At 37.8% G+C, this 27,398-nt stretch overlaps 1 protein-coding gene across 1 annotated transcript; it reads left to right on the top strand.

Annotated features, from left to right (window-relative positions):
* Positions 1 to 635: 635 nt before the first annotated feature.
* cep120 (centrosomal protein 120) lies at positions 636 to 25,510 on the top strand. Its single transcript, XM_074671324.1, has 20 exons — positions 636 to 880; positions 3,348 to 3,504; positions 3,616 to 3,730; positions 3,828 to 3,972; positions 4,067 to 4,215; positions 4,291 to 4,488; positions 4,563 to 4,787; positions 6,019 to 6,238; positions 6,321 to 6,495; positions 6,582 to 6,731; positions 6,911 to 7,093; positions 7,177 to 7,273; positions 7,391 to 7,561; positions 9,036 to 9,125; positions 9,294 to 9,386; positions 9,497 to 9,658; positions 9,736 to 9,858; positions 9,936 to 10,034; positions 24,965 to 25,110; positions 25,203 to 25,510. The coding sequence occupies exons 1-20, from the start codon at positions 832 to 834 to the stop codon at positions 25,411 to 25,413; spliced, it is 2,958 nt and encodes a 985-aa protein (XP_074527425.1). The 5' UTR covers positions 636 to 831; the 3' UTR covers positions 25,414 to 25,510.
* The last annotated feature ends 1,888 nt before the right edge of the window (positions 25,511 to 27,398 follow it).

Here is a 27,398-nt window from a genome sequence, read left to right on the forward strand (position 1 = left end):
TTGTTTATGGCTTATTATTTTCCTTTTTTTGTTTAACATAATTTCAATCTATTTTTCTTTGTTTTTTTATTATTATTTTCTTTTTTCTTTTTTTTTGTTTTACCTAATTTCCATCTATTTTTCTTTGTTTTTTGATTTTTATTTTCTTTTTCTTTTTTTCTTTTCTTTTTTTTGTTTTTGTTTAACATAATTTCCATCTATTTTTCTTTGTTTTTTGTTTCTTTTTTTTCTTTTTTTTCTTTTCTTTTTTTTGTTTTTTGTTTAACATAATTTCCTTCTATTTTTCTTTGTTTTTTGTTTATTTTTTGTGTTCAGTGACTGGGTAACACTGTGGGTACTTGTGGGTTCATGCAGATCTTTTTTTATAGACTTTGGACTTCTTTTGTGTGTCCACGCGACATTCCCAGGGTGCATCAGTGTCTTTTTAATATTGTTTGGTCAAAGTTCAATCATTTATTGAGTTTGTGGAGAAGCAGTAATGAAGTAGTGTTAATTTTTAAATCGTAAAATAGGCTCATAATAGCTGCTGCAGTTGTTATTATATATAACACAGTCTGGGCCCTGCAGTTCCACCCCCCTGTCCATAGAGGGAGCTGAAACAATGAGGCTTCTTTGTCATCACTTCCGGTTTCAAACTGAAAATGGGTGGCGCCAAATCTTGACAACAAAGCGGCTGAACAGAGCAGAGGGGGACTTTTTACACGCAAACTGTGATTAGTTTGAGATATTTTCACTTTAACATGATTTTAATGAGTTCAGGGTGTGAAGGAGAGTTTATTCATCAGGTTTAAACCGTTGAAAGTTTCCGTTGGAGCGGGTTTAAATGTCATCATGGCTTCAAAGTCGGACCAACTGCTCATCGTTGTCTCCATCCTGGAAGGTAAGCGGTCTGAGAGGAGGATTTTAACACCTTTAACTTCAAAATCTAACCCCAAAAAGATAAAAGTTATCGATGATGTTATTGTAAGGATGATCAGTGAATAAACGTTAGTGTCAGTGTTTACAGCAGCAGATCGTCGTTAGCTCCTCTTCAGCAGAGTCAGCTGTGAGAGATTAACCAGCAGCCTGTGTCTGTGAGTTTAATCTGGTCTGAAGAGGAGTAACTGTTAGCTGTCACAGCAACACCTTCAGGATCTGTTTCTCTGATAAAAGACGAAATAATCCAACACACAGGGAGGTTACTAGAGATACGGTAAGAGTTTTAAACTACACGGCCATAGCTAAAGTTTGTTTTGGTCTTCATGGAGCTGTGTCTGTTGCTTTTAAAAAGTTAAACCTCCTTCCACAGTCTAGTTGAGATTTCATGTGTTAAAAAAGTGAAGTTTTTTTGACAGTTTTTCTAGTCTAGTCTTGTGTCATCTTCTTTGAAAAACTAAGTTAAAGGACATTTTCTTTCAGTTTTGACAAACAAAAAGAAATACTCACAGCTGATTAATGATGAATGAAGTTTTAGGGTTAATATTTTGCAAATCACAAGTTGCTGGATTTTTTCAGCAGAAGTTCAAGGGAAAAAATTTTAAAGGGATCATCTGATATATGATTTCTGTGTTATATTATTCCTTTGTAAACAGATTAATTATTATGAAACAATTATGCTCTCACAAATTTCAATAGCTGTGTTCCCTTATTAACATGATAATGTTAGACAATTAGCCACTATTTTACAACTTTTTGATAAGAAAGGAAAATAATAGCTCCTCTTTATGCTTGTAATGCTTTTTGTAAAAGAAAATATGTGTTTTAATTATTAACATTTTCCCTAATGACTGGTACATTTGATACTTTGTCAGAGCAGGGTGTTAAAATTACTTGTTAAACTTTGTAAACAATCTCACTCTGTTCTGATTTTCTTAATCCCTGCAGCCCACTTTATGTCACGTTACCCACTTCACACATATATAAACTAGAAAAACACTCAGAGAGCGCAGACCTCCTCAAAGCATATCGTGATAGTCCGACTTTAATGTTATACTCCCTTTCAGCAGACTGTCTGCTACAGTTAGGTGTTAGTTGCAGGTTTGTACAATAATTTGTTTCCTGACAGTGTTGAAAATCATGATGATCCAGTACATATTTTATTTTCCAGATCTTAGTATCCAGAATATTACCAGGACCTGGATCGAACTTTAACATCTGTCAGAAACTATGGTGACTTTGTCTTGTATTGTTTAGCAAAGCAATCCGACCATTTATGGTGGAGTTATATACACAGGATTCCCGCAGGTCCTTAAAAAGTCTCAAAATGTCTTAAATTAAAATCTAGGAAGTGAAGGTCCTAAATTGTCTTAAATTTACTGTACATTTGCCGTAGGTATTAAATTTCCGGACGGTGCGTATAATGCCGATAACAAAGCACTATGACCTGCAGTAAAACTTCTAATGGTGTGTATTTGTTGCGATTCGTTTTACTTTTTAAAGCTCCCATCTCCTGCTCCTTTCCTGCAGTGTAATCTGGATCATTGATGTCTTCATGAAATGGTAGTAACATGTTTTGGTCCAAAAAGCCAATAAATCAAGCACAGCAGCATTGTTTCCAGGCTCTCATAGCCCCTCTGTTCAGAACGCTCTGATTTAGTGGGCGTGGCCTTCATATGTAAATGAGCCACCGCTGATACCGCCCCGCTCTTCCACGTCACTGAGAGCGGCGCCACGAGCTCCGAGTGCACAATGTTTCGAAAACAGAGAAGCTCGTTTACCATAACATTACAGGCTAAAACAACAGGCTAACTGCAGCTAAAGTTAGCATCCTGAAGCTAACACAGAGACAGGGGGGACACTGAGGAAAAGCTCTTCCATCTGCTCCACAGCACACAGCATTTAAAATACTCACATTTCCAGGGTCCCAGGTTTGTTGGAGGATGGTTGGTAATGCGCCTGGATTCAGGACCAGTCTATTGGCTAGCCCTCTGTTGGACTGTCCAAAGTTGGAAAAGCAGTCGGCCGTGAAGTGACTAGCACAATGCAGTGTGTTGTTTACCATAATGTAACTTTTGTATGTTACGTTGGCTCTTTTTTGCCTCATAATCAAAAAAAATGGTGGAAAAAAAGTGAAAACACCAACTGTGAGTTGTGATTGTGTTTACAGCAAATAAATTGACTTTTTTTGGCGACAGAATGAAATTTTGGGTCTTGAATTAAATTTGTTTTGGTCTTAAAAAACATTAAATTTGGCTTTTTAATGTTAAATTAAATGGCAATGATAAAGAATCCTTTTAAGTAATCCTGGATTCAGACAGTGATCTGGATCACCTCCAGAATTTAGTAACTTCTTCCTGATCCTGTTTTGAACATTTCCAGAAAATTTCATCAGGATCAGTTTGTTAGTTTTTGATACATGTTGTCCACAGGTCGTCACTTCCCTAAAAGCCCCCGCCTCAGTCTGGTGGTCCAGGCGAGCTTCGATGGCGAGCATTTGGCCACAGACCCGGTGGAGCACAGAGAGCAGCCGCAGTTCAGCACCGAGCTGGCCTGGGAGCTGGACCGACGGACGCTGCACCAACACAGGTCAGTCTGAAACTAAATCACAGCAGACAAGATGTTTTCCTCGGTGTCATGTTGGCAGCATCATTCTGTCTCTGGGTTTTATGTAAACACTGATGCTCGCTGTCCTCTCAGGCTGCAGAGGACTCCCATCAAGCTCCAGTGTTTCGCCGTCGACTCTGCGAGTAAGAGGAAAGAGAACGTTGGCTACATCGTGCTGGACCTGCGATCTGTGCAGGAGGTCAAACAGGTGAAGACTTAACTTCCTGTCTGGATGACATCCTGAAATTCACTCACAAACGCCCGGTTTGGACTTGAAGGTGAGGTTTGTTCTGTGTGTGTTTCAGGAGCCTCGCTGGTTTCCTCTGCTGAGCAGTAAATACACCAAACAGAGACCGGCCCTGCTGCTCAGCATGCACCTGGAGAACGACACCAAACCCTCTGAGTCCTCCCCTGAGAGGTTCAGAGCCAAGAAAGCTCCACCAAGACAAGGTCGGACGTGCTTCAGAGCGGCTTTTCCTCCTCTTTGGGATGCTAATGCTGGGAAAAATGTTTCTACTCAGATTCCTGTTGTTTCCTGCTGCAGGTTCGCCCTCAGTGACCGAGCTGCTCCCAGAGAAGCTGGAGGCCTCGCTGGTCCCAGACCAGGGGTACCACCAGGTGGGACCAGCAGATCTCTGCACCGACATGTTTGTCCTCTCCGTCACCGTGGCCTTCGCTACCAAACTCGAGCAGGTAAGACCCTGACGTCAGCTGTTAGCAGAGACCGATCATCAAACCGACCTCTTGACGTTCGCTGCCTCCCCTCAGCTGATCCCCAGCACCATGAAGCTGTCGTCAGAGGGCTCAGAGTTCTTCTTCTACTACACTTTACTCGGTAACGACATCACCAGCGAGCCTTTCCACAACCTGCTGAGCCCCGACTTTGAGCCCGAGCGCGCCTCAGTGCGCATCCGCAGCAGCAAACAGATCCTCAGGACCTTCCTGTCCCAGCAGCCCGGTTTGGAGGTGAGTCTGGTGAACGTCGCCCTGCGCTCTCAGCTGGTCATGTGTCATCATATGATCCTGTGTGTCTCCCTCAGATCCACCTGTGCTGTGGGAACCACTCTCTGGGCAGCACAGACGTCTCTCTGTCCGCTCTGTGCAGCGTTTCCGTGGACCTGGAGAAGAAAGCAGCGACCGTGGAGGGAGCGTTTATCCTCACTCCTCCTAAACGAGTCAAACAGACGCTGCCGGCTCTGCCCGCAGACCTCCAGCCCACGGTGGGAGTCGCTGTGATTCTGAGGAGGGAGGAGGTCCAACCACAGGTACACACTCAGAGGAGGAAGTTTGAGTCGAAATTTAATATCGCAAGTTTTCTTAATGTTGAAATAGTAGGGCTGTCATTTTAACGTGTTAATTAGATTAATTATAAACACCTCAAATTAACGCATTATAAAAATTAACGCAGATTAATCTGGATCCCAAACCAGCGGGGGGTTCAAAGACGCACTTATTTTCAAATATCTGGCATTTACAAACCGTCTGTCCTTTTCAAAAGCTGTAAAAAAAAAAAAGTGTTCCCGTCAGATTCTCAAACTTCCAACGGACCCTAAATGTATCACACATGATGTCAGCAACATGTTTTAAACTGGGGGAAGGAAGCGAGACTGATTTTTGTGAGACTGCCGCCCATCTCGTTTATTCACACGCCCTTTTTAAAAATCTAATTACAAATCCTGTAATTAATTTGATTAATTTTTTCAATATATATTCCCATCTTATTTTCAAATGTTTTTAATGTCTTTCAATGTAATTTTAATGTCCTGGAATTCAAATTCTTTATTTTGGGGCCATTAGCAGATATGAGATTAAAATGGGTTTAATTAGATTAATTAATTACAAATCCTGTAATTAATTAGATTAATTTTTTTCAAACATATATTCCCACCTTATTTTTGAATGTATTTAAAATGTCTTTTAAATTAATTTTTAATGTCCTGGAATTCAAATTCCTTATTTTGGGGCTTTAAGCAGATATGAGATTAAAATGCGTTTAATTAGATTAATTAATTAGATTAATTTTTTAAATATGTATTCCCACTTTATTTTTAAATGTATTTTAATGAATTTTAATGTAATTTTAATATCATGGAATTCAAATTCGTTATTTTGGGACCTTAAACAGATATGAGATTAAAATGCGATTAATTAGATTAATTAATTAGATTATTTTTTTTAAATATATATTCCCACTTTATTTTTAAATGTATTTTAATGAATTTTAATGTAATTTTAATATCATGGAATTCAAATTCGTTATTTTGGGACCTTAAACAGATATGAGATTAAAATGCGATTAATTAGATTAATTAATTACAAATCCTGTAATTAATTTGATAACTTTTTTTAATCCCCTGACAGCACTTGTACTATAAAATATAATATAATATTTCTGTGTGTGGTATCATGCTCACATGGACGGGCAAATGTCGGGCCAGGTCAGGCTTAAGATCTTATCTCTACTTTGAGCTGACGTACGGCTTTTTCTTTCCTCAGACTTTAGAGAACAACGACGGAAGCAAAGCCCAGACTAAGTCCATCCCTCCATCACAGCCTCCTTCGTCTGTCCCTCCTGCTGAACAGAGACCTCAGAGCTCCTCTCCGGTCAGGAAACCAGACTCTCCTCCTCTTCCTCCTCCTTCCTCCCACACAGAGAGTGAAGCAGAGAGTCTGCTGGAGGAGCTTCAGCGCGGCAAAGCGGGGACAGGACTCGCAGGTGAGCCTGAAAACGGTGTTGAGGTCAGATCTCCTCTAACGACGCAGAGTGTATGTAACGTTTTATCTGCTGATGTGTGCAGCTGCAGATCTGGAGGTTCCCGTGCAGCAGCAGCAGAGTGAAGGCGAAGCTTCATCCGTCAGCGTCTCTGCTCCTAAAGTCTCCATCCCCTCCTCCGCTCATCACTTCTGCTTCTCTCTGGACCTCCGCAGCCTCGGGAACCTCAGCCTGACGCATCCCATCAACGCTACGCTCAGGTAGAAACTTCTAAACCTCAGGGTCGTAGCAGCTCAGATCTCCAGGTTGGTTCGGGTTTGAGGATCTGGTCTTTGTGGTGTTGCAGGTACTCATATCAGTTCTTCGGCAGCGCCTCCCCCATCATGACCAACCCTCCCGTGGAGCTGCAGAGGAACATGGACGTGTCTCTGCCTCAGTCGTTCTGCGCCTTCGACTTCGCCGCTCTGCCTCATCAGCTACAGGACACCTTCCTCAGGTAAACACACACACACACACACACACACTCACACACAAACAATCTCAGGGAACTTAATAGTTTTATTCCAACAGTGAAAAAAAAAAGACTCAAATCAAGCTGAAGTACCGTGTTTGGCCACCAGATGGTGCAATACGACCGTGTAATGTTTTTTAAAACTGAGCGTGTGTGTCTCACAGACTCCCCCTGGTGGTGGAGGTGTGGCACAGAGACTCCTCCAGCAGAGACCAGCTGATTGGCCGAGCCTCGGTCCAGCTGTCTCACCTGCTGAGCTCAGAGAGGAGCAGACTTCTCGCCTCCTCAGGAGAGGAGGGCTGGAGACAGACCCACCAGGACCGGATCCCTGTGATCCAGACTCAGAGGTGAGGAAACAGCTGACTGACTTTGATCTGATCAGGTGTGATGGTTTTATTCACTGAGGCTCAAACGTGTTTTCCTCCTCCAGCTCAGGGGAGAAGGTGGCGGAGCTGAGCTACGTGGCGACTCTGGAGGACCTGGGTCTGATCAAAGCCAGAGAGGTCGTGGTCTCAGAGTCTTCACAGGTGACAGAGAGTTTTTATCTAACATCAGCTCAGACTTAAAGAGGGGTGTTTTTCTCCTTTGCTCTTTATTCTGACATGTGTGAACCATGGCGTGTTTTTGTGCTCCCGTGTTTCCAGAATGAACCCCCAGTCCCCTCTCGGCCATCCTCCCTCCCGGCTGCTCCCAGTCTGAACCCCACCCCTCAGGGCCCCGCGGCTCCATCGGCGCCCAGAGACACCCTGGAGTACCGCACGGCCCTGGAGCTGGAGCTGTGGAAGGAGGAGCAGGAGGATCTGTTCGACCATCAGGTAGGAGGTTTGTTCATCGTCAGGTCACATTAGGTCAACGAGACGGATCAGTTTGTTTCTGCTCGAAGAAACTCACAGTTTTTAAGGACGTAATCCACCCACACTCACACCCAAACACTGATACAACAGGCATTTTTCCTCAGCTCACCTGGATCAAAGTCATTCAGGAGACACAAAATCTACTTTATCTTCACAATAAAGACAAAAAAGAAGTGTAAAAATTCTAAACAGATGAAAAATCCAGTGAAAATAATCAAAACAAGAAGTTTTCTGTGTTTATAAAATTGTACACATGATGTCTTAGATTTTATATTTGATAGATAAAAAAGAACTAAAAATAAAAAAATGATTTCTTAAATTTGCTAAATTTTTGACTTTTAAAAAAGTTTACAAAATTGTATAAATATGCAAAAAACAAAAAAATAAAATAAAATGGCTTCTCAAAAATTTGCCTCATTTTCTAAAAGTTGTTACAAATTCAAACATTTGCAAATTTTTCCAAATATAAGAAACTAAACAATTTGGAAAAATTTGTAGTAATTCAAAAAATTGAAATTTGCAAAAATTTCAAAAATATGAAAAATTGGAAGTTTTATTCTTAACAAAAATGGCAAAACTTGAAATATGAAAGAAATAAAAATGGAAGCTTGATCCGTAATTAAAAAAAAATGTCTACAATTGAAAAAAGTTTTATTCTTGATTTAAAAAATGCCCAAAAACTGAAATTTTAAAAATTTGCAGGAATTTTAAAAATGGAAGTGTTATACTTTATTTGGGAAAAAAAGTAAAAAAATAATAATAATAATAATAATTTAAAAGATTTGCAAAAATTAAAAAAATAAAAGTAAAAAAAAGCAAAAAATAATGAAATGGAAGTTTTATTCTTAATTCAAAAAAATGCCCTCAAACTGAAATTTAAAACATTTGCAAAAATTTAAAAAATGGAAGTGTTATTTTTTATTTGGAAAAAAAGGAAAAATCAAATTGAATTGTAATAATTTGCAAAAATTAAAAAAAAAAGTCAAATAATTCAAATAATTACATTATTTAAAAAAAGGTTTTTTAAAAGTTGCAATTTTATATTTTTTTTAATTGTTTGCTATTTTGAAATAATTTTGAATTTTAATAACTCATATTTTTTTCTTGCTCAACTCATCTTTCCTCTTCTTTCTGTAGATTTAGTCATCTTCCCATGGTTGATAAAGTTTAGGTCCTTTAAGAACCTTTTATGAGAAAAATAAGAATTATTAAATTTAATAATTTTTTTTAAAGCTATAAAGGAGCCACTGTAAAGGAGTCAAAGGGCCACATGAGGCTCCAGAGCCACAGGTTGAAGATCCTTGGTCTAAAACTTGGTGTCACAACAAACCAAAACAGCACTGTAGATATTTATAATCTGCTGATTTAAAGGAGGAATGTATATTTTTACTGTTTTATGATACAGATTATAAGTCGTATGTTGTGTTTGTTTCAGCTGAGGAGGAAGGAGCTGAGCCACATGCAGGCTCTGGCCGAGGAGTGGAGGAGGAGGGACAGGGAGAGAGAAGCTCTGGTGAAGAAGAAGGTGAGGAGTCGTCAGATATACAGTTTTCATTTATTCTCACTCTGAAATATGAAAACATAAAGTATGAGTTTGATGAGCAGAAAAACATCAGCAGCTCATTGTTTCTCCTCTGATCCGTCTCTGTGCGTCTCTGTGCGTCTCTGTGTGTCTCTGTGCGTCCGCTGGAAGGAGGTGGAGTACAGCGCGTTGGAGGAGCAGCTCCAGAAGACGCTGAGCGATCTGGAGAGGAGGGAGAAGCAGCTGGTGGAGGCCGAGCTGGAGGTCAGAGAGAAAAGATCCAGATTTTAAACAAAGACTGAAAAAAACAGAGAATCAGTTTTTATTCCTGAACAAAGTGAGGAAAGCTGTTTATTTTCTCTGTCTGCGTTCAGACCCAGCGGCTGCAGAGGGAGCTCAGAGCCGAACACGACCTGACCCAGAGAGAGCTGCAGGAGAGCAGCAGGAGGCTGCGGCAGGACTGCGACCACCGGGTGGCGCTGGAGAGGGACAAAGTGCGGCTGATGGAGGAGGAGAGAGGCCGGCTGCTGCAGCAGGTGGAGATGCAGAGAGGAGACTCTTCAGTTTCTTCATGTTTACCTGATTTAACTTTAACTCTCTGTCTGATCCTCAGATCGCAGACGCAGAGAGTCGGTACAAACAGCTGGAGAAAGAGTTTCACCTGTACAGAGAGCAGCAGAGCGTCAGGCCCGAGGTCAGACTGCAGTCAGAGATCAACCTGCTCACCCTGGAGAAGGTAATCCAGCAGATTAACCTGTTAACCTGAGACGCTCCTCAAACATCATCCTGACCCCGGACTCTCTGAACGTTCAGGTGGAGCTGGAGAGGAAGCTGGAGTCCACCACCAAGTCCAAACTCCACTACAAGCAGCAGTGGGGACGAGCCTTAAAGGAGCTGGCCCGCTTCAAACAGGTACACACTCTGACACACACTCTGACACACACCTTTAGTTTTTATCTTTTTTTATCATCCGTAACAAACTTACAGGTGATTCAGAAAACTGGTTTTGTTCTTAGACCTGGACCTAAAGTGAGTCAGACTGAAACCTGTGAGTTACTGCGTGAGGGGGATTTAATTTAACTAATTTACCAAACAGTCTGGACAGAAAATTGAGACAGTTTATCATTCCTCTCTCATTTCTATTTTTTTAAATGTTTTGAATAACAAGACAAAAATGTTGAGAAAAATTTTCAAGGTTTTTAAGTTTTATCATTTGTTTTATATTAACAGACCAAAGGCCCTAAAAAGAAAAACTTTTAATCAATGAAAACCAAAAAAGTTATTAAAGCACAAAATTTAGAATAAGGTGGAACCTTCAGATTTAAAAAAGAAAATATGAAACATAGACTGTTAAAACCAAAAACTTAATGTGAGGAGTAGAGTAATTAAAAAAGAAAAGAAAAGAAAAAAAAATCAAGGCTTTCCAACGGATAAACAAATTAAAGCTTCAAGAAAAGAACTGTATTTCTGTTAAAAAAACAAACATAAAGAAATAAAAATAAGTCATAAAAGACGTTTGATGTAATAAATAAAAAAATAACAGAAAAACATCTAAAATTCACAAAAATAAGAAATTAATTAAAACTTTGCAAAAAAAAGTAAATTATTTTAAAGTTTAATGAAAAATTCATGAGAAAGAAATCAGAAATTTAAAAATATATTGTAAAATCTAGAAGTTGATCACAAATTCCCAAGAATAAATTAAAAATATTATAGTTGCGATAAGACTTCAATAAAATCTGATTCTTAAGATTAATTTACATATTCTTTTACTATAGATTTTAAAAAATTAAATGTTCTGATTAAAATTTGAAATTTTCTGCATACATAGAAAGATGCATGGAAATAAGTTATAAAATCACATTTTAATGAAATGAATTCAACATTCACAGGAAATAAATCTCAAATTCATAAAAAAGGTTTGAATCAAAAGATTTTCAAAATATTTTTGAGCCTAATGAAAAATATATAAGAAAGAAATCAGGAATTAAAATAAAAAACGTTTAAAACTCTAAAAGTTGACCACAAATTTACATGAATAAAAAGAAAGTCCTACAGATGTGATCAGACTTTAATAAATATTAGTCTTAATCAAAATTAATTTTCATTTTTTAAGTAATAAAAGTAATTTAATTTTAATTTAAGTAATGCAAATATATGTTATCAAATTCAATAACTATTTCAATATTTAAGACACTATAAAAAATTTATTAAGCTACTTTTTTTTTTAATTTTTAATATTAAAGTAGTTGCATAGTTTTTACATTTCATTTTTTTAGGTTTTTTGTTAATTTTTACAGATTTTTGCTAATTTTATAAATTTCTTTTTTTTTTAACATTTTTTTCAAATTAACAACAAAACTTCCAGTTTTTTGAAGTTTGAAATTTTTTTGGAAACTTCAAAAAAGTTTTAAAACTTTATTTTTATGGACATTTTTGCATTTTTTTTCATTTATTATTATTAATTTAAGGACAGATGTCAAACTATAAATAAAAATTGAATGTTCTGATTAAAATCTGAAATTTTTAACATCCATAGATACATGAAAATAAAATCACATTTTAAATAAATTAAACATTTACAGGAAAAATCTAAAATGCACAAAAAGATATACATTTATTTTTTAAGTTCAGATTTGCAAAATAACTTAATAATAGCTTTATGAAAAGTTTTTAAGAAATAAATCAGAATTTTAATAATAAAAAAAAATGTAGAAGTTGATCCCAAATTTACAAGAATAAATAGAAAATACTACAGACGTGATCAGACTTTTACAAAACCTGATTCTCTTCAAAATATCTGATGTTTTCGACAGAGGAGAGACAGAACGAGGAGCAGAGGGAGAGAAATGTTTTAACACCAGAGCTAAATATTTATCTGAGGGAAGTAGACAATGAAACATGACACACACACACACACACACACACACACACACAGAGCTGAGCAGCCTAATGTAAACACACCCTGTGAGTGTATTTCATAAACTAATAACTGTTACTGATGTTCAGCAGCTGGAAAACCTGACACACTCTTCTCCTCTTCTCCTGTTTTTCTCTCTTTTATTTTTCTCTTTTCTTTCATCTCTTTACATTTTTTTTCTGTAATTATTCTTTATTTTCTCTCAGCTCTTTTCCTTTCCTTCATCATTTTCTTTAGTTTACAGTTTTACCCTCCCGTGTTTCACTTTTTGTTTCGTCTTTCTCCACCAACTCTTTCCTCTTTCTGTCTGTTATTGTTTTCACTCCTTCTCCTCCTTCTCCTCCTCTTCTCCTTCCTCCCCGTCCTCTCTCGGAGCGCCATCACGGTAAAGAAAACAGGCTGTGATTTATTTCCCTCTGAGGGGGTTTGGCTGCGAGTGTCACCCCCCGTCTATTAATCATCCCTGGGATTGTGTTGAGCAACGAGCTGGCCGGGCGCTAACTGCGGCGACGTCTCACTCTCCCTTTCTCTGACCCATCGGGCCGGTGTTTACCCGAGCGTCTGTCTGGGCGCTCTGCGGGTTTTAAAGCCGGAGCTTGTTTGGTTTTTCTCGGCCTCTCCTCGCCTCTTTATTCTCTCCTCTCAGCGCCTCGCATGGCGTGCTGTTTAGCTCACGTCGGATCATAAAAATTCCTGTCGGAGGAATAATGTGCTTTTCATCCCGGGAGGTGGAGGCAGAGCGAGAATTGATGTCCACATCAGAGAGTCAGGCCTGCTCTTTTTCTACTCATAATATTGGGACAAGGAGCTTAAGCTGCTCCTTTCAGAGCCCAAATATTGAGACAGAGAGATTAAAGCCGAGAGCTGGGAGCTAAATCTGCTGTTTTTAAAGCCTGGCTGGAAAACCAGGCGTTAAATGTGGATCTGTGATCGCTGCATGTTTGAGGAGACACGACCAAACTCTGTCGTTTCATCAGGTTGTAAAGAAAGAAGAAAATAACAGGGGACAGATTTACGTCTTTAAGTCCAACATTAACATCAGTCAGGAGCTAAAGTTCAACCAAACAGATCCAGAAATATCTCCTGTACAGGTGTGACGGGCTGCTAACATGTCTTTCTTATCATGATCATGAATCACAAAGGATTTACAGTGACCAGTGTTTACAGGCGAGATGAAATGATCAAATGTTTAAATTAACTTTAACTAACTCCAAGTTTAAACCACACCTGTGGCTCTTTGACTCCTCTGCAGTGGCTCCTTTTAGCTTTAAAAAATATTATTTAAATAAAGATTTCTTATTTTTCTTACAGAGGGTATTGATGATTAAAGACACTGACACTTAGTAAAATCAAAAATGTGTAATTTTGTGTGTATTTTATGTGTCAAATTTTTAAAGATTTTTGCACATTTTTTAAATTTAGATTTTGTAAGTTCTTAAAGAAACTCAAGGTTTATCCCCCTGGTAAGATGACTAAATCTACAGGAAGACAAAAAAAAAGATGGCTGAGCAATAAAATCAATCTATGTTATCAAATTCAATAACTATTTCAATATTTAAGAAATTATTAAAAATTTATTAAACTTCAATTTTTATTGTTTTTTTATTATTATTTTGGAAATTGTAAAGTAGTTGCATAGTTTTTACATTTCAATTTTTTGAGATTTTTTTTTTTTTAATTTTTACATTTTTTTTGCAAATTTTTGAAATTTAGATTTTGTAAGTTCCTAAAGAAACTCAAGGGTTAACCCCCCCCGGTAATACACTAGATCTAAAGAAGGCAAAAAATAAATAAAATCAATATATGTTATTAAATTAAATAACTATTTCAATATTTAAGAAATTAAATTTAAATTGTAAAAAATTATAACACTTTAATTTTCATTGTTTGTTTTTTTTATTTTTTTTATTTATTTTTTTTTATTTTAAAGCGGTTGCGTAGTTTTAACGTTTAAATTTTTGAAGATTTTTTTTTAGATTTTGCAAGTTCTTAAAGACACTTAAGGTTAACCCCCCTGGTAAGATGACTAAATCTTCAGGAAGACAAAAAATAAAGATAGGCTGGGCAATAAAATCAATATATGTTATCAAATTCAATAACTATTTTAATATTTAAGACACTGTAAAAAATTTATTAAGCTTCAATTTTTTTTTTTATTTTTTTTTTTTAATATTAAAGTAGTTGCATAGTTTTTACATTTCATTTTTTTAGGTTTTTTGTTAATTTTTTCAGAATTTTTGCAATTTTTCAAATTCCATTTTTTTTAAACAATTTTTTCAAATTAACATAAAACTTCAAGTTTTTTTTGAAGTTTAAAAAAAATTTTTAAACTTCAAAAAAGTTTTAAAACTTCATTTTTATGGAAATTTTTGCATTTTTTTTAATCACATTTTTTGATTTTTTTTTTTTTCAAATTTTTTAAATTAAAACAAAAAACTAAAATTCAGAAGTGTTTTAAAGTTTAGAAATTTCATCTTTTTGGCTGGGGGGTGACTCTGCCAATTTCTGAAATTTCAAATTATTTAGATTAAAAAAAAAATAATAAACTATGACAGCACCTGTTCAGTTGCATAAATTTAAAGAACTTGTTCATGTTGAAAATTATTTTCTAGATTTTAATTTTGTATAGAAGTTTATCCACTTTTTTTCCATTTTTATGTGAAGATAAAGTAGATTTTGTGGCTCCTGAATGACTTTAATCCAGGTGAGCTGAGGGAAAACAGCTCCATTAAAAGCAAAGACCTCTAAACTTGATATGAAGAGATGATGTTTCCCTTGACAGTGTGGTGTGGGTGAGGCTGGGTGTAGGATGTGAGGAGGAGGTGGAGGGTGTCAGTGACCTGTACCCTGTTTACCAGTTTACACCTGTGGGGAAAAAGCTGTTTTTCAGTCTGGTAGCGCCAGCCTGAATTGTCCTGAATCTCTTGCCATAGGGGAGAGGTCTAACGAGGTCAGGGTCATTACTTTTCAAATTCTACCCCAAAAAAACTGTATTGACCCCTGAGGGGCGATTAGAGGCACATAGAGCAGCCAGTTCACCATGTTACAGTCTTTACCAAATTCCCCCTCTGGGACTAATAAGGTATTTCTGGTTCTGATAAAAACAATCAGCACAGAGTTCAGTACCACTACTGTCAAAAATGCTCAAAAATAAATCCAGGAAAACAAAAACAGAAAATACTTGTTACTTAAATACTAAAATATTAAATTACTAAATAAATATTAAAAATCCTGAGAAATGGAGACCAGCAGGATGGGAGCAAATAGCAGGAGTTAAAGGTCATTAAATACATCAGTTAAACTTTTAGCTTCTCTCTGTCTTTGACAAATCTTTTGCTCTATTTTTGTTCGCATTAATATCTAATCTTTAAAAGCAAAACCCAAAGTTTGTGGCGTATCAATGAGTCAGATCTCTCCACAAAGACTGAAATTCATGACCAGAGTCAGACTAAAGTCTGTTTCCACCAAGTGGTCCAGTTTGGATCAGTCCAGTTTGGTACGGATCAGTTTAGCCTGATCCTGTTTGTGTTTTCAGTTTTTTATCATCGCCTCCACATGGGAAGTGATTTCTAGCTCCACCTTCTGAGGCCGGATCGGTTTGGTCCGTCACCCCAACAGAAGGGAACCAAACAGTGGGACGGTACGGGTCGGTTATTTAGGGACCTGTCCCAGTTTTAGTCAAACTGGATAAGTCTTTGGAAATGTCAAGAACTGCATTAATTCCTTTAATTAGACTTTTCCCCAATTCAAACAAAGAGTTAAATAAACGTTGAAATATGAGGGGAACACGTTTTTTCCTTGGTGACGGACTGTACATAAACACGTGAATAACCAGAGGAACCCTGGATAATTTACTAAATACTTTAAGTATTTTCAGACATTTTTAAACATTTAAATGAGAAGGTTAATGGCCCACTTAGAGTCAAAATGTGACAGACGAATAAATGTTTTTCTAAAACTTAAACAAATAGACGTGAGTCAGAAACTGAGGACTATAACGTGTGAGGGTTTCCGGGCTCTTCTTGTCTGATGGAGTCTGATAAAAACACCCACGCTGTCAGTCAGAGTCCGGGGTCCAGCTCCCCGTGGAGTCGTCCAGACTAAAACTGTCGTCTCTCATGAAGCTGTTTGTGTAAAACAAACGACGTCTGAGGGAACGTCAGCGTTACTGGTCTCTGTGGAGATGGTCTGATGGTTCCCACTGCTCATTCCTGGAATATTCTGGATCTGCAGACGGGAAGGGTCAGAGCGATTACATGGAATATTACACCAAAACTGCAAACAACGTTTTTTTATCTTTTAACACAGACTTTCAGATGGTCAAACTTTTCTTTTCTGCTGCGTGATTTCACCGGGGTCACATGTATTCTTTGCTCTGGGCCCCGGGCTCTTTGCTGATGCTCTCCCTGCCTCAGGGTTTGGTATTCCACGTGGGCATGTTGAAGGGCAGGGAGCTCCAGAGCAGAGTCACACCACCAAATATAACCTAATGTATGTAAACAACTCATTATTTTGGTAAAAGAAGCCAGCGTCTTTGGCACATCACCAACAGTCGAAGGCAGAGCAACACCTCGTTACTGTGAGATATTAACCAATCAGAATCCAGTATTTAACCCAGCAGGGTGATGAGTGGCTGGGCGGATTAATAGATTACAAATACTCAAGTTACTGTAATCAAGTAGATTTTTTTGGTACCTGTACTTTCATGAGTATTTGTCAAGTGTTTAATTTTAGTCAAACTAAAGTAGGGCTGCAACTAACGATTATTTTAGTAATCGATTACTCTGACGATCATAGAAGAATGCATGAAAATTCACAAAACCAAACATTTGTTGTTATTTTAGTTGATGACTATTGTTTAAAGACATAAAAAGAACATAAATGAACATAATTAAAGTGACCAGGTCAAACAGTTCACCCCCTCTGCCCTACCTCTATCTGTAGCAGCTAACGCTAATGCTAATGTTGGTTTAATGAACTCCTCGTGGTTTTCAAATGGGGTGACGATTTACTAAAAAGACTAAACGAGTCCTAAAAGATAAAACAGGAATTTCACAACAAATAAAAGGAGTGTATGTAGGATTTTGTAGCTCCTCCCCTCGCTGTGAGCTCCTGACTCGTCATCGATGAGCCCAACATGTTTGTGTTTGAAGAGCTGGATCATTGCAGTCGTACTGCCGTACCATGTGAGGTACGAGCTTAAACTCAGTGTGAAGTTCTCCCAACTCTGGAGTTTTTTGGCTGAATGGCTTTCTCCTGCTCTGCCATTATACTCGTTTACTCGTTTCCCTCACCTGCCAGCTCGGCTTCTCCTCCGCCACGCTGATCTGTTTACATGTGACGCATACAGCCCCACAGCCCAGGTCATCTACACTCCAGTCCAGTAGGGGGCGGTAATGCACCTTCAGCTAGTTACCAACAGCTAAATAATCAGACAAAAAGGAAGAGGACAAACTAAAGACAAATTGATACACTAATGACACAGCTCAGTGCATGGATTATGAAAAAAACATTGTCGACTCTTTAACTAATTGATTCGTTGTTGCATGCATAAACTTTTTTATTCACTCTTACAGATATACAGATTACAAAAGTGTCGAGAAATAGATTATTTGCAATGATGCAAATTTTGTTTACACTTGTGACTTGATACAGTAACATTTATTCTTTGCATTTCAACCAAGCGGCAACCTCCGGTCTAAGAATATGAGACAATGCTGAAGCGCTAAAATCTGCTGTTTCTCCAGTGTCCACTTGAGGCTAGATCTGGAAGTACAGGGAGTCACAAACACACCAAGACAAAAAAAATGTTTTCAAAGCAGAAATTAACCTTTTTACAGCCTGGTTCAAAAAACGTCTCCTGTCTGAGTCGATCATTTTACTACCAGCTCCCACTGTACGGTGGGTGGATTTTTTCTAACTCAGCCGTTCAGAGGATATAAAGATTGTGAGCTCCCCCAATAAGAGGCACAGCTGAGGGTCATGTGACCAACAGGCGCCCTATAGCTGTAGGTGAAGCCCTTGCCACTTCCAATATGGCCGCTATAGCCGATCTGCTTCATTTTCCGTTTCAGAAACAGACGGGTGACGTCAGAGAGACTACGTCCATGTTTTATACAGTCTATGTTTTTAACCCAGCTTGAGACTCTGCTCATGTTTTAGAGTTTATGGTTTGTTTTAATTTTTAGTAAATTGTTGGATTGTTTTAAATTATTTTTAGAACAGTGCAACAATTATTTTACTACGTACACCTTTTTTTATTGATTTATTTGTTTTATTCACTTATTTATTCCTGCACTACTCTGATGTACAGCACTCTGTTTCAGCAGTGGTTGTTTTAAATGCCTTATAAATAAAGTTAAGTTGTGTTGAGTTGAAGTTTAACCAAACCTACTGCTCATTCATCTGATGCTAAACAATCAAAAATTAGCTCCGATTGTTTCCCTGGATAAGAATTATTTTAACACCAGTACCGAGGTGTTAACTGAGCGCATTTGAAGCTGTGTAGCCGTACATACACTTGAGTACCAACTTTTCGTGCTCTCTCCACCTCTGGTAATGAGTGAACACAGCTGAGTGACCTGTGGTTTGGATCTCACTGTGAAAACAGTGTTTTGACCAGACCGGACGTCACTATCTCAGGTAAACACGCCACGTTGTCAAACCCTGCTCCTGCAGCTCTTATCTCTGAGTTATCGCAGTAAAAACCTGACGCAGCCGCCTCAAAACACTGATCTCAGCCCTTTAACACAACATTTAGAAAACTGCTGCTGAGTTTTTTAACCCTGTGTGGAGAAAATGTTGCTGTGGTCTCTGTGGTGGTCATGAGAGGTTCAGGTTTGTAGACTCAGAGCAGCGAGCGTGGCTCAGCCCGTCCTGTGTTTCCCTCTTTAAACGAGGATAATTTCCTCTCCGTCGGCTCAGAAAGTCCCTCAGGTGTGGAGCTACCTCAGCTCCTCTCTGTCAGCTCTTTACACTAAACAGACCTTTCATATTTTCCCCGTATCCCTCTGACTCCAGCTGTTTGGGAAACTCATTTCTCTCTAATGTGAGCCCCGCCGGTCCCTGTTCCCTGTCATGGTTTATCCATCACGTCCCCCAAAAACCTCATTGAGAGTCAGTGAAAAACTGGCCCTGAACTCCCCCAGGTGGAGAGCGGGGAGAGAAAACTTCATGTGAGCGCAGGAAAAAAGAAAAAAGCATCCAGGAGTGAGCAATGATGAAAGTGTCTGAGCGAGACGTCCTCCCACAGCTGGTGACCTCTCAGAGTGGAGGAGAGTAATGGAGGGAGGACGGAGGGGAGGCCGGGGGAGGAGAAGTCAATCTGTGGTCATGTGTCCAAAAACCTCAGCCCACGACCGTCTCAGACTTCACCCGCTCCGACTGGACTTCCACTTAGCCCCAACGTTCACGTGGATGTGAAGTCTGGCTTCAGCCGTAGTTTATTCAGCAGTTTGATGGAGTGTTGTCCTCGTCCTCCTTTCTGACGCATCAAAAGTCTGTCCACCTCTGCTTTGGAAGGTGGCGATATGCATCAAACTGTTATTATAGGGCCATCCTGTTACACCGAACACCAGAACAGCTGTTTAAAAGACTTTAACAAACTCTAAGTTTAAATCACACCTGGCCCTTTGTCTCCTCTGCAGTGGCTCCTTGTAGCTTCAAAAAACATTACTAAAATCAAGAATTTTTAATTTTCTTACAGAGCGTATTTATGATTAAACACATCGACACTAAATAAAATCAATAATGTGTCGAATTTTTGCTTATTTTGATGTTTCAAATTTTTTTTTGCAAATTTTGGAAATTTAAATTTTGTAAAATCTTAAAAAAAAAAAAGTTAACCCCCCCACCCCACCCCTGGTAGATAACTAAATTTACAATAAGACAAAAAATAAAGATAGGCTGAGCAATAAAATCGATATATGTTATCAAATTCAGTAACTATTTCAATATTTAGGAAATTAAATTAAAAAATATATATATTAAGCTTCAATTTTTATTTTTATTTTTTATTATTTTTGAAATTTTAAAGTAGTTGCATAGTTTTTACATTTCAATTCCTTAAGATTTTTTCAATTTTTTTCAATTTCTCTGCTATTTTTGTAATTTCTTTTATTTTTAACTTTTTTTTCAGATTAACAACAACACTTACAATTTTTTGACATTTTTGCAAATTTTTAAAACTTCAAAAAAGTTTTGAACTTTAGTTTTATGAAAAAATGTTTGCAATTTTTTTTAATCACATTTTTGACGATTTTTTTTTTTAAGAAATAAATAATAAAAAAACACTTTTTAAAATTCTAAAATGTTTCAAAATTTTAGAAATTTCATTTTTTGGCTGTGAAGTGAATTTTTGCAAAGTTTTGAAATCTCAAATTATTTTGATTTAAAAAAAAAAAACACGACATCACCTGTACAGTTGCATAAATTTAATTTAATTTTTGACTTTTATTAGAAAATTATTTACTAGATTTTAACTGTGTAGAATTTTATCTTCTATTTTTGTCTTTATTGTGAAGATAAAGCAGATTTTGTGGCTCCAGTATGACTGATCCAGGTGAGCTGAGCCCTTTTCTTCTTCTTTGTCAAAGTGTAAACTGAGGAGCGTGCTCAGATTCAACCCAAACCTTGGCAACTGTGAGGTTCAGAGAAAAAGATGCTTTTCCTGTGATTTTATCTGGTTGTGTCAGTCTGTCTTCTAGAAATTTAACTAGAGTTTCAGTCAGACTGAGGGCCCTTGTGTCCTCCTTTTACGTCGGAAATGTCGTGTTTCACCAAAGCTTCGTATCTGTTCAGCCCATCTGTAAACTTCATGTAAAATCTGCAGGAATATGGACAAAATGAACGCAGAGAAAGCCTCCATCCGGATCCGGATCCGTATGTAACATTGAGTGTAAATGGGCCTTAAGTCCATGATCCAGATTTTATATTGGCATCATCAAGTCCGTGTCTTTAAGAAGAGCTCTCATTTATCAAGCAGCAACTTCTGACCCTAAAAATAAAAAAAATATATAAACTACAGTTCCTTTAGTATCCACTTGAGGCTGGGGCTTGTGTCAAAAGCTCCAGAAACCACACACACACCCATTCAAAAAGCTGATCTTTACAGCAGAAATAAACATGTTCACAGCCTGGTTAGAAACAGGATTTCAGTCTGAATAGATCAGATTTGACTGACAGGTGGACACCCTGTAGCTGTTAGCAAGGAGGCTTAAGCCCCACCTCTTCGCCTCTCGCTAGGTCGGCTAAACGTGAGGTTGAGTTAGTGAAAGGCTTCAGTTGTTATTCAGTCTGTTTCTGGTTTGTTGTGGTGGGAAAACAAAATATTTTATGGTCTTTAATCTGAGACGAGCTTTGGGTGTTCTCATCACATTTTGCTGTCCTGACATAAAGAAACTTCAGGATCTGTAGCATCCTGAAGTTAGCTTTAGCGTTAGCTGCTGGGAGATTCATGGTCTAACTTTAAAAATCTTCTTCTGCAGAGTTAGTAGCCTTTCTCTCCCCCGTCCTCCCCCGTCTCCCCCGTGGAGGCCGCGGTATCACCTCGTGCTCTAATTGTTTCAGGACTCGGCCTCAGATTGTCCTTGGCAGCGGCCGCTAGAGAAAATGTTTAGCATGTTTGTTTTTGTTGTAATTAGCCTTTAAACGGCCTGTAATACAGACTGCTAATGGTCCACAGAGAGCCGGGCCTGTGTCAACACACACCGCCTCTCAGTGTGTGTGTGAGTGTGTGTATGTGTGTGTGAGTGTGTGTGAATGATGTGCTCATGAGAGATTGTGTGTGTGTTTTTTCTGTTAGGAGGTGAGGTGATCAGGCGTGTGAAAATGGAAGCTTTCACTGTGTGTGTGTGTGTGTGTGTGTGTGTGTGTGTGTGTGTGTGTGTGTGTTTAAAGTGTGTGTGTGTGTGTGTGTGTGAGCAGGGCAGTAATGTGAAAATGTTAGTTTTCCCATCCAGAATCAGCCGACTGCTTGTTCTGCTCTGTGTCACCCCAATACACACACACACACACACACACACACACACACACACACACACACTCTGCTGGGTGGCATGTTTTCTTTTTTCGTGCCCGTGTGGGTGAAGGAGCTGAAAGACGATGATGTCAGCCGATTGGTCGGTTTGTTCATTCAGCAGTTTAAAGATTTAAAGGAACATTCCCCTGTTTTTAAACTTTGCTAAAACTGTTTTGGGTGGATATCAGTCGTATTAATTTGTATAAGTTGTGTCTAAGCTGTAGTTCACCCTCCCTCCACCAGCTGGAGCTGTAGTTCTGCTTCTATATTGTTTCTAGAGCTCTACTACCTGGATGTAAACAGTCACAGATGTCATGGTGTGGTTTATGTCGATATATGTCGATCTGTGGGTGTGTAAGTGGTTTCTGGCCTCTGCAGCCAGCCTCAAGTGGACACATGATGAACTGCAGTTTTTAACACTTCTACATAGTCAATCAGCCTGTTTCTGGGGAAAAAAGTGAATCACTTTTCTTTTTTCTTTTTAACCTACAATTGAGATCAGAATTCTGTGGGAATTTTTTACAAAATGTTTGTTGCGCTGATGATTTTTTAGAAAAATAACATATAAATTGTCAGTCATAGAGATGGGTATTGATAAGATTTTATCGATTTCAATTAGGGCTGGGACGATGTGCTTGTCTCCCCATTCAGTTCTTTTATGAATTTTGAGGTACCAATTTAATTTAAATTGCTTTGAATCTTTGATTTCTCCAATTTTTCAATTTTTACTTTAGTTTTACATTTGGGTCACTTTTGAGATTTATTCGGAGAATCTGACATCTCTACTTTTTTTTCAACCCAGCTTATAAACAAAAACTAAAATGAAGGACTTAAATAAAAAAAAAAAAGAGTTGAAATTGTTAAACAAAAAGTCCCCAAATTAGGATACATTGATTTTTTTTCTCCCACCCCTAATACAAGTGCTGTTATCAATCTGATTCTCTTTAGATTCCCTGATCAGTTTCTCCTGTGAGTTTTCTCTTTTACAAAAAGAATCAGGTTTACTGGGTCAAAAACATTTGAGTTTATAAGTGAAAAAATCTGATTGGTCAGTGGCTTTGGATACTTGAAAAAAAAAAGATAAAGAAATTGTACGTCATGTGACATATTGTTTTTTTATTGTTTTGTTATTGTTTGATTTATTTATGATGAAAGATCCTGAATCCTGAATTCTTCATGATTCATGAAAAAAAAAAGTCAGTGTTTAGAAATAAGATCATGTACGTGTCAATCAGGGTCGCTGTCGTTTAACGATTCATGGTGCTGCCCTGCTGCAGAGGCTGAATATCTGTGGACTGTTGGTTGGTTTCATGACTCAAAATCAGACTTTAGACCAGGGGTCTTCAACCTGTGGCTCTGGCTCCTTGTAGCTTTAAAAATATCATTAAATAAAGGTCTTTTAATATTTTTCTTACAGAGGGTATTAATGATAACGACACTAAGTAAAAACATAATGTTCTTTCTTTTTTACTAAAAATGCATCACCTCTTGAACAAACTTTTAATTTTTTGTGATTTTTTTTGCAGTTTTTTGAATTTTTTTAAAAAAATTTATTTCAATTTTTTGACATTTTTGCAAATCAAAAAAAAGAGTTCCACTTTTTTTTTTGAAGATTTAGCAAATATTGATTTTTTTTTTAAAATAAAAATCCCTTTTTTTGCAATTTAAGAAAGTTTTAACAAGTTTTGGAAATTAGGAAAAAAATTGAAATTGCATTATTTAGGTTTTCATGCAAATTTATGACATTTCAGCATTTTTTTTTTTTAATTTTGCACGTTTTTAAATGTTTCAAATGTTTTTTAATTACATTTTTTATTACATTTTATTTTTGATTTTTTTGTTAAATTTCCAACTTATTGAAATTTCATTTTGCAAATTTATACAATCTATGACTCTACAAATTTCTTTGTTTTTTCTTAAATTTGCAAATTTATTAAAAATAAAAAACTAAGAAATCACGTGCAAATTTATAAACACAAAAACTTCTTGTTTAGATAAATATTCACCTGATTATACACTTTTTTGTCTTAATGTGAAGATAAAGTAGATTTTGTGGCTCCAGAATGACTTTAATCCAGGTGAGCTGAGGAAAAACAGCTCTTTGGAAAGTTAAGGTTCAGACCCCTGGTTTGTACCATCAAACGAACGACCCGAGGAGAGGTCGACCAACAACTGACCGATCACCTTCCTGTCTGTGTCAGAGAGAGATCCTCTGTGTCAGACTGTCAGACCAACACCCTAAAACAAGAGCGTGTAGTGGATCAGAACCAGCAGACAGCAGCCTGATGAAGAAACCTCTGGATCAGAACCAGCAGTTAGCTGGGCCGGTCTCAGTGAAAGCAGAGCCAGAGCCTGAGCAGCAGTTTCCCAGCAGGCTCCTCAGAGTAAACCTGAAACTTGTAAATGAAACAGATTTGATTTATAATCAGAGATTAGTGTTTTTGTTTTCCCTCCTCCGTCTGTTTCCCTGATTTATCGCCGTGCAGCTGTTCGCCAGCAGACGCAGTGCAGATTGGTATTCTGGGTAATTTTGGGACGTCTGGTGGATCCGAGCTGGAGGTCCGAGCGGCTGAGAAAAATACGACTTTTGGACGTTTTTATGAAGTTTTTTTTTTCTCTTCTCGTCGTGTCGCTGCGGCCCGGCTCGTGTGAATTCAGCAGCTCCCGCAGCATTTTTCTCAGGGAGGTTTTATGAAAATGTGAAGCCAGACAAATTTATCACCACGCCGCGCTCTGCGTAATGAGTAGAAATAGTTTCCTGGCATCAGGGTCCAGACACATTTCAGCGCCGGGGTCAGAGGCTTGTTTGGAGAGGTTGAGATCCGATGAGAGGAGGAGAGGAGGACGCGTCAGGCGCGCAGAGACGTTAGAGATCTGACGTGTCTGATGTGTGTGTGTTCGCAGCGAGAGCAGGAAAACGCCATGACCCGTCTGAGGAAGCAGCAGGCGGAGCTGGAGGCCATGAGGCTGCGCTACCTGGCGTCGGAGCAGAAGGAGGCGGTGCAGCAGGAGCGACAGGAGCTGGACGACATCAGGAACGAGCTCAACAGGTAAAAACAACAAACCGTGGTCGTCAGGGAGAAACCCTCTGACAGGAAGTGAGCAGGTGAATCATCAAAGTCTCCATGTTTTCTTCCTGCAGATTAAAGCAGCAGGAAGGATTAGGCCCCGCCTCCTCCGTACCTGGCCCCGCCCCCTCTCCACCTGTGAATGAGAGCGCAGACGAACACCTGACGCGCCTCCTGGAGGAGAGGGACACTCTGCTGAGGACGGGCGTCTACACACACGAGGACAGGATCATCGCTGAGCTCAACAGACAGATACAGGAAGCCATGAGGGACAGAAACCTCTGACAGGGGCTCAAACCAGCCAATCAGAGACTGGGATGACAGAAAAAACAGGAGTGGTTATTCTCTCCATCCATTCAGGTCAAATTTAGGTCAATTTAAAACCCTGTTGTTCCTGAACCGTCTGAAACCTCTGATCTGATCCTCCTTCGTCCTCTGGTTTGTCCGGACGGAGATTCAGCCTGATCGGACTCAAACAGCTGATTATCTCTTCAGCTTGACTCTTAAATGGTGTTTTTGACTCTAAAAGTGAAATGTGGGTTTGTTTTTCTCTATATAGAAAACCAAAGATGATTACTGACACGTTATTTCACTCCTAACCATGACCTTTGACCCTAAACCTTTGACCTTAAACCTGAAGGTAGAAATGTCTCCACTCTGCTGGTGATGAGCTGTAAAAATGTAAATGTCTTTGTTTATGGATTTATATATTTATGTTCATGTGTCATGTTTTACTGTCAGTAAATTATCTTTATTAAACATTCAACATTCACCCGACAGGTCTGGAAAAATCTCTTTTTTCAGGATTTAAAGGAGAAAAATGACGTCTGAATTGTTTGTAAGAGTTTTTTTTAATGTACTCGCCAAATCTGAATCCTTCCTGAGCCTAAAAAACAAAAACAGAAGCTGGATGGTGACAGTGAAGATGTTTTTGTAAATGTTTGTACAGTCTGTAGAGTTTTAATGACGTGTGTCTGACAGCAGGGGGCGCTGCAGCCTCATTAAAGCCTGTGAACACTCTGTGACCTGCAGCTGTGAGAAAACTGATCTGTGAGTTCGTCTGAAATAAATTATTCTGATTAAATCTGCTCATTCTCCTTTTCTGCTCATTGAAAAAAACATTTTATTCTCAAACATAAATACATACTAGGTAAAGACAGATATGTGTTTTTCTGGGACGATATTGCAACCAATTATTATCCGTTAATGAAGCTGGTCACTGATATTTATCTGCAGTAAAAGTAAAACCATTGGCGTCAAAATTTGGACACTTCACTTTGTTGAATTCATGTCAAGCGTATGTTTATTAATCAGCTCCCAGACTAAGCAGCTGTCTTATCAAGTTAAAAGAAAACTTAAGATAAAAAAAAAAAAAACTCCCTAAAGTTGGATACAGTAAATAAATTTTCCAAATCTTCATTGTAACTGAAATGTAATTTTATTTCTTGAAGTTGAAACAGAAACCAAATGTACCGGGAGTTGATTCTTATTCATTTCTTTTCCACCGTCAGATTATAAACGGGCAGAGGCTGATATGCTTCAAAATGTGGAATAATGCAGTACAAGTGAAAATATCAATAGTCGTGGTATACGCGTGTCTTCTCGTGTCTTGCAGCATTAATCCACTTCATCTTTCTTTAGGTTCAAAACACAAAAAACTTTATTCTAAGAAGTGTCACAAAATTATCCTGAAGCTTCAGTAAATCAAAATCTTGTGAATGCTACAATACACGGACACAGTATAAAAACTGTACAGTAACTCACGTAAGTCCCAAAATCTGCAGCCAAGCACCACACCAAGATAACAAAGCTGTATCAACAAAACCCGTTGCTTTGAGAGAAAAACAATGATTACAAATTTATGTAGAGCACAACATCAACATATTCATTATTTAACCACACTTAAACAACTAGAAGTTGTCTCATATAATATCTTTTAACACGTTTTATTCATGTTTTCACTCTGCTGCTCTGATTTTACTTCACTGATTTCTCCTGGTTTGACCGACTTTAAAGATTTTATTTGTAGCTCTTTAAGATTTCTTTGAAATATGAAATGTATTATTATTATTATTATTATTATTATTATTATTATTATTATTAATAATAATAATAATAATAATAATAATAATAATAATAATAATAATAATAATAAGTATACCATTGTTTATTATCAATAATAATATTTTATATTATATATTTATATTATTATAATAATATTTTTATTATTAATAATAATTATAATAATAATAATACAAACAATTCATACA

The sequence above is a fragment of the Halichoeres trimaculatus genome, unplaced genomic scaffold (assembly GCF_033239565.1).
Source record: "Halichoeres trimaculatus isolate MK-OKI-2021-1 unplaced genomic scaffold, fHalTri1.1 fHalTri1_scaffold_5, whole genome shotgun sequence".
Classification (NCBI taxonomy): domain Eukaryota; kingdom Metazoa; phylum Chordata; class Actinopteri; order Labriformes; family Labridae; genus Halichoeres; species Halichoeres trimaculatus.

Excerpts from the sequence above, each read along its gene's own strand:
- cep120 (XM_074671324.1), top strand. The coding sequence starts at position 832 with ATGGCTTCAAAGTCGGACCAACTGCTCATCGTTGTCTCCATCCTGGAA. Across the intron at positions 881-3,347 it reads CGTTGTCTCCATCCTGGAAG|GTCGTCACTTCCCTAAAAGC; the intron begins GTAAGCGGTCTG and ends TGTTGTCCACAG. Across the intron at positions 6,239-6,320 it reads AGCGGGGACAGGACTCGCAG|CTGCAGATCTGGAGGTTCCC; the intron begins GTGAGCCTGAAA and ends TGATGTGTGCAG.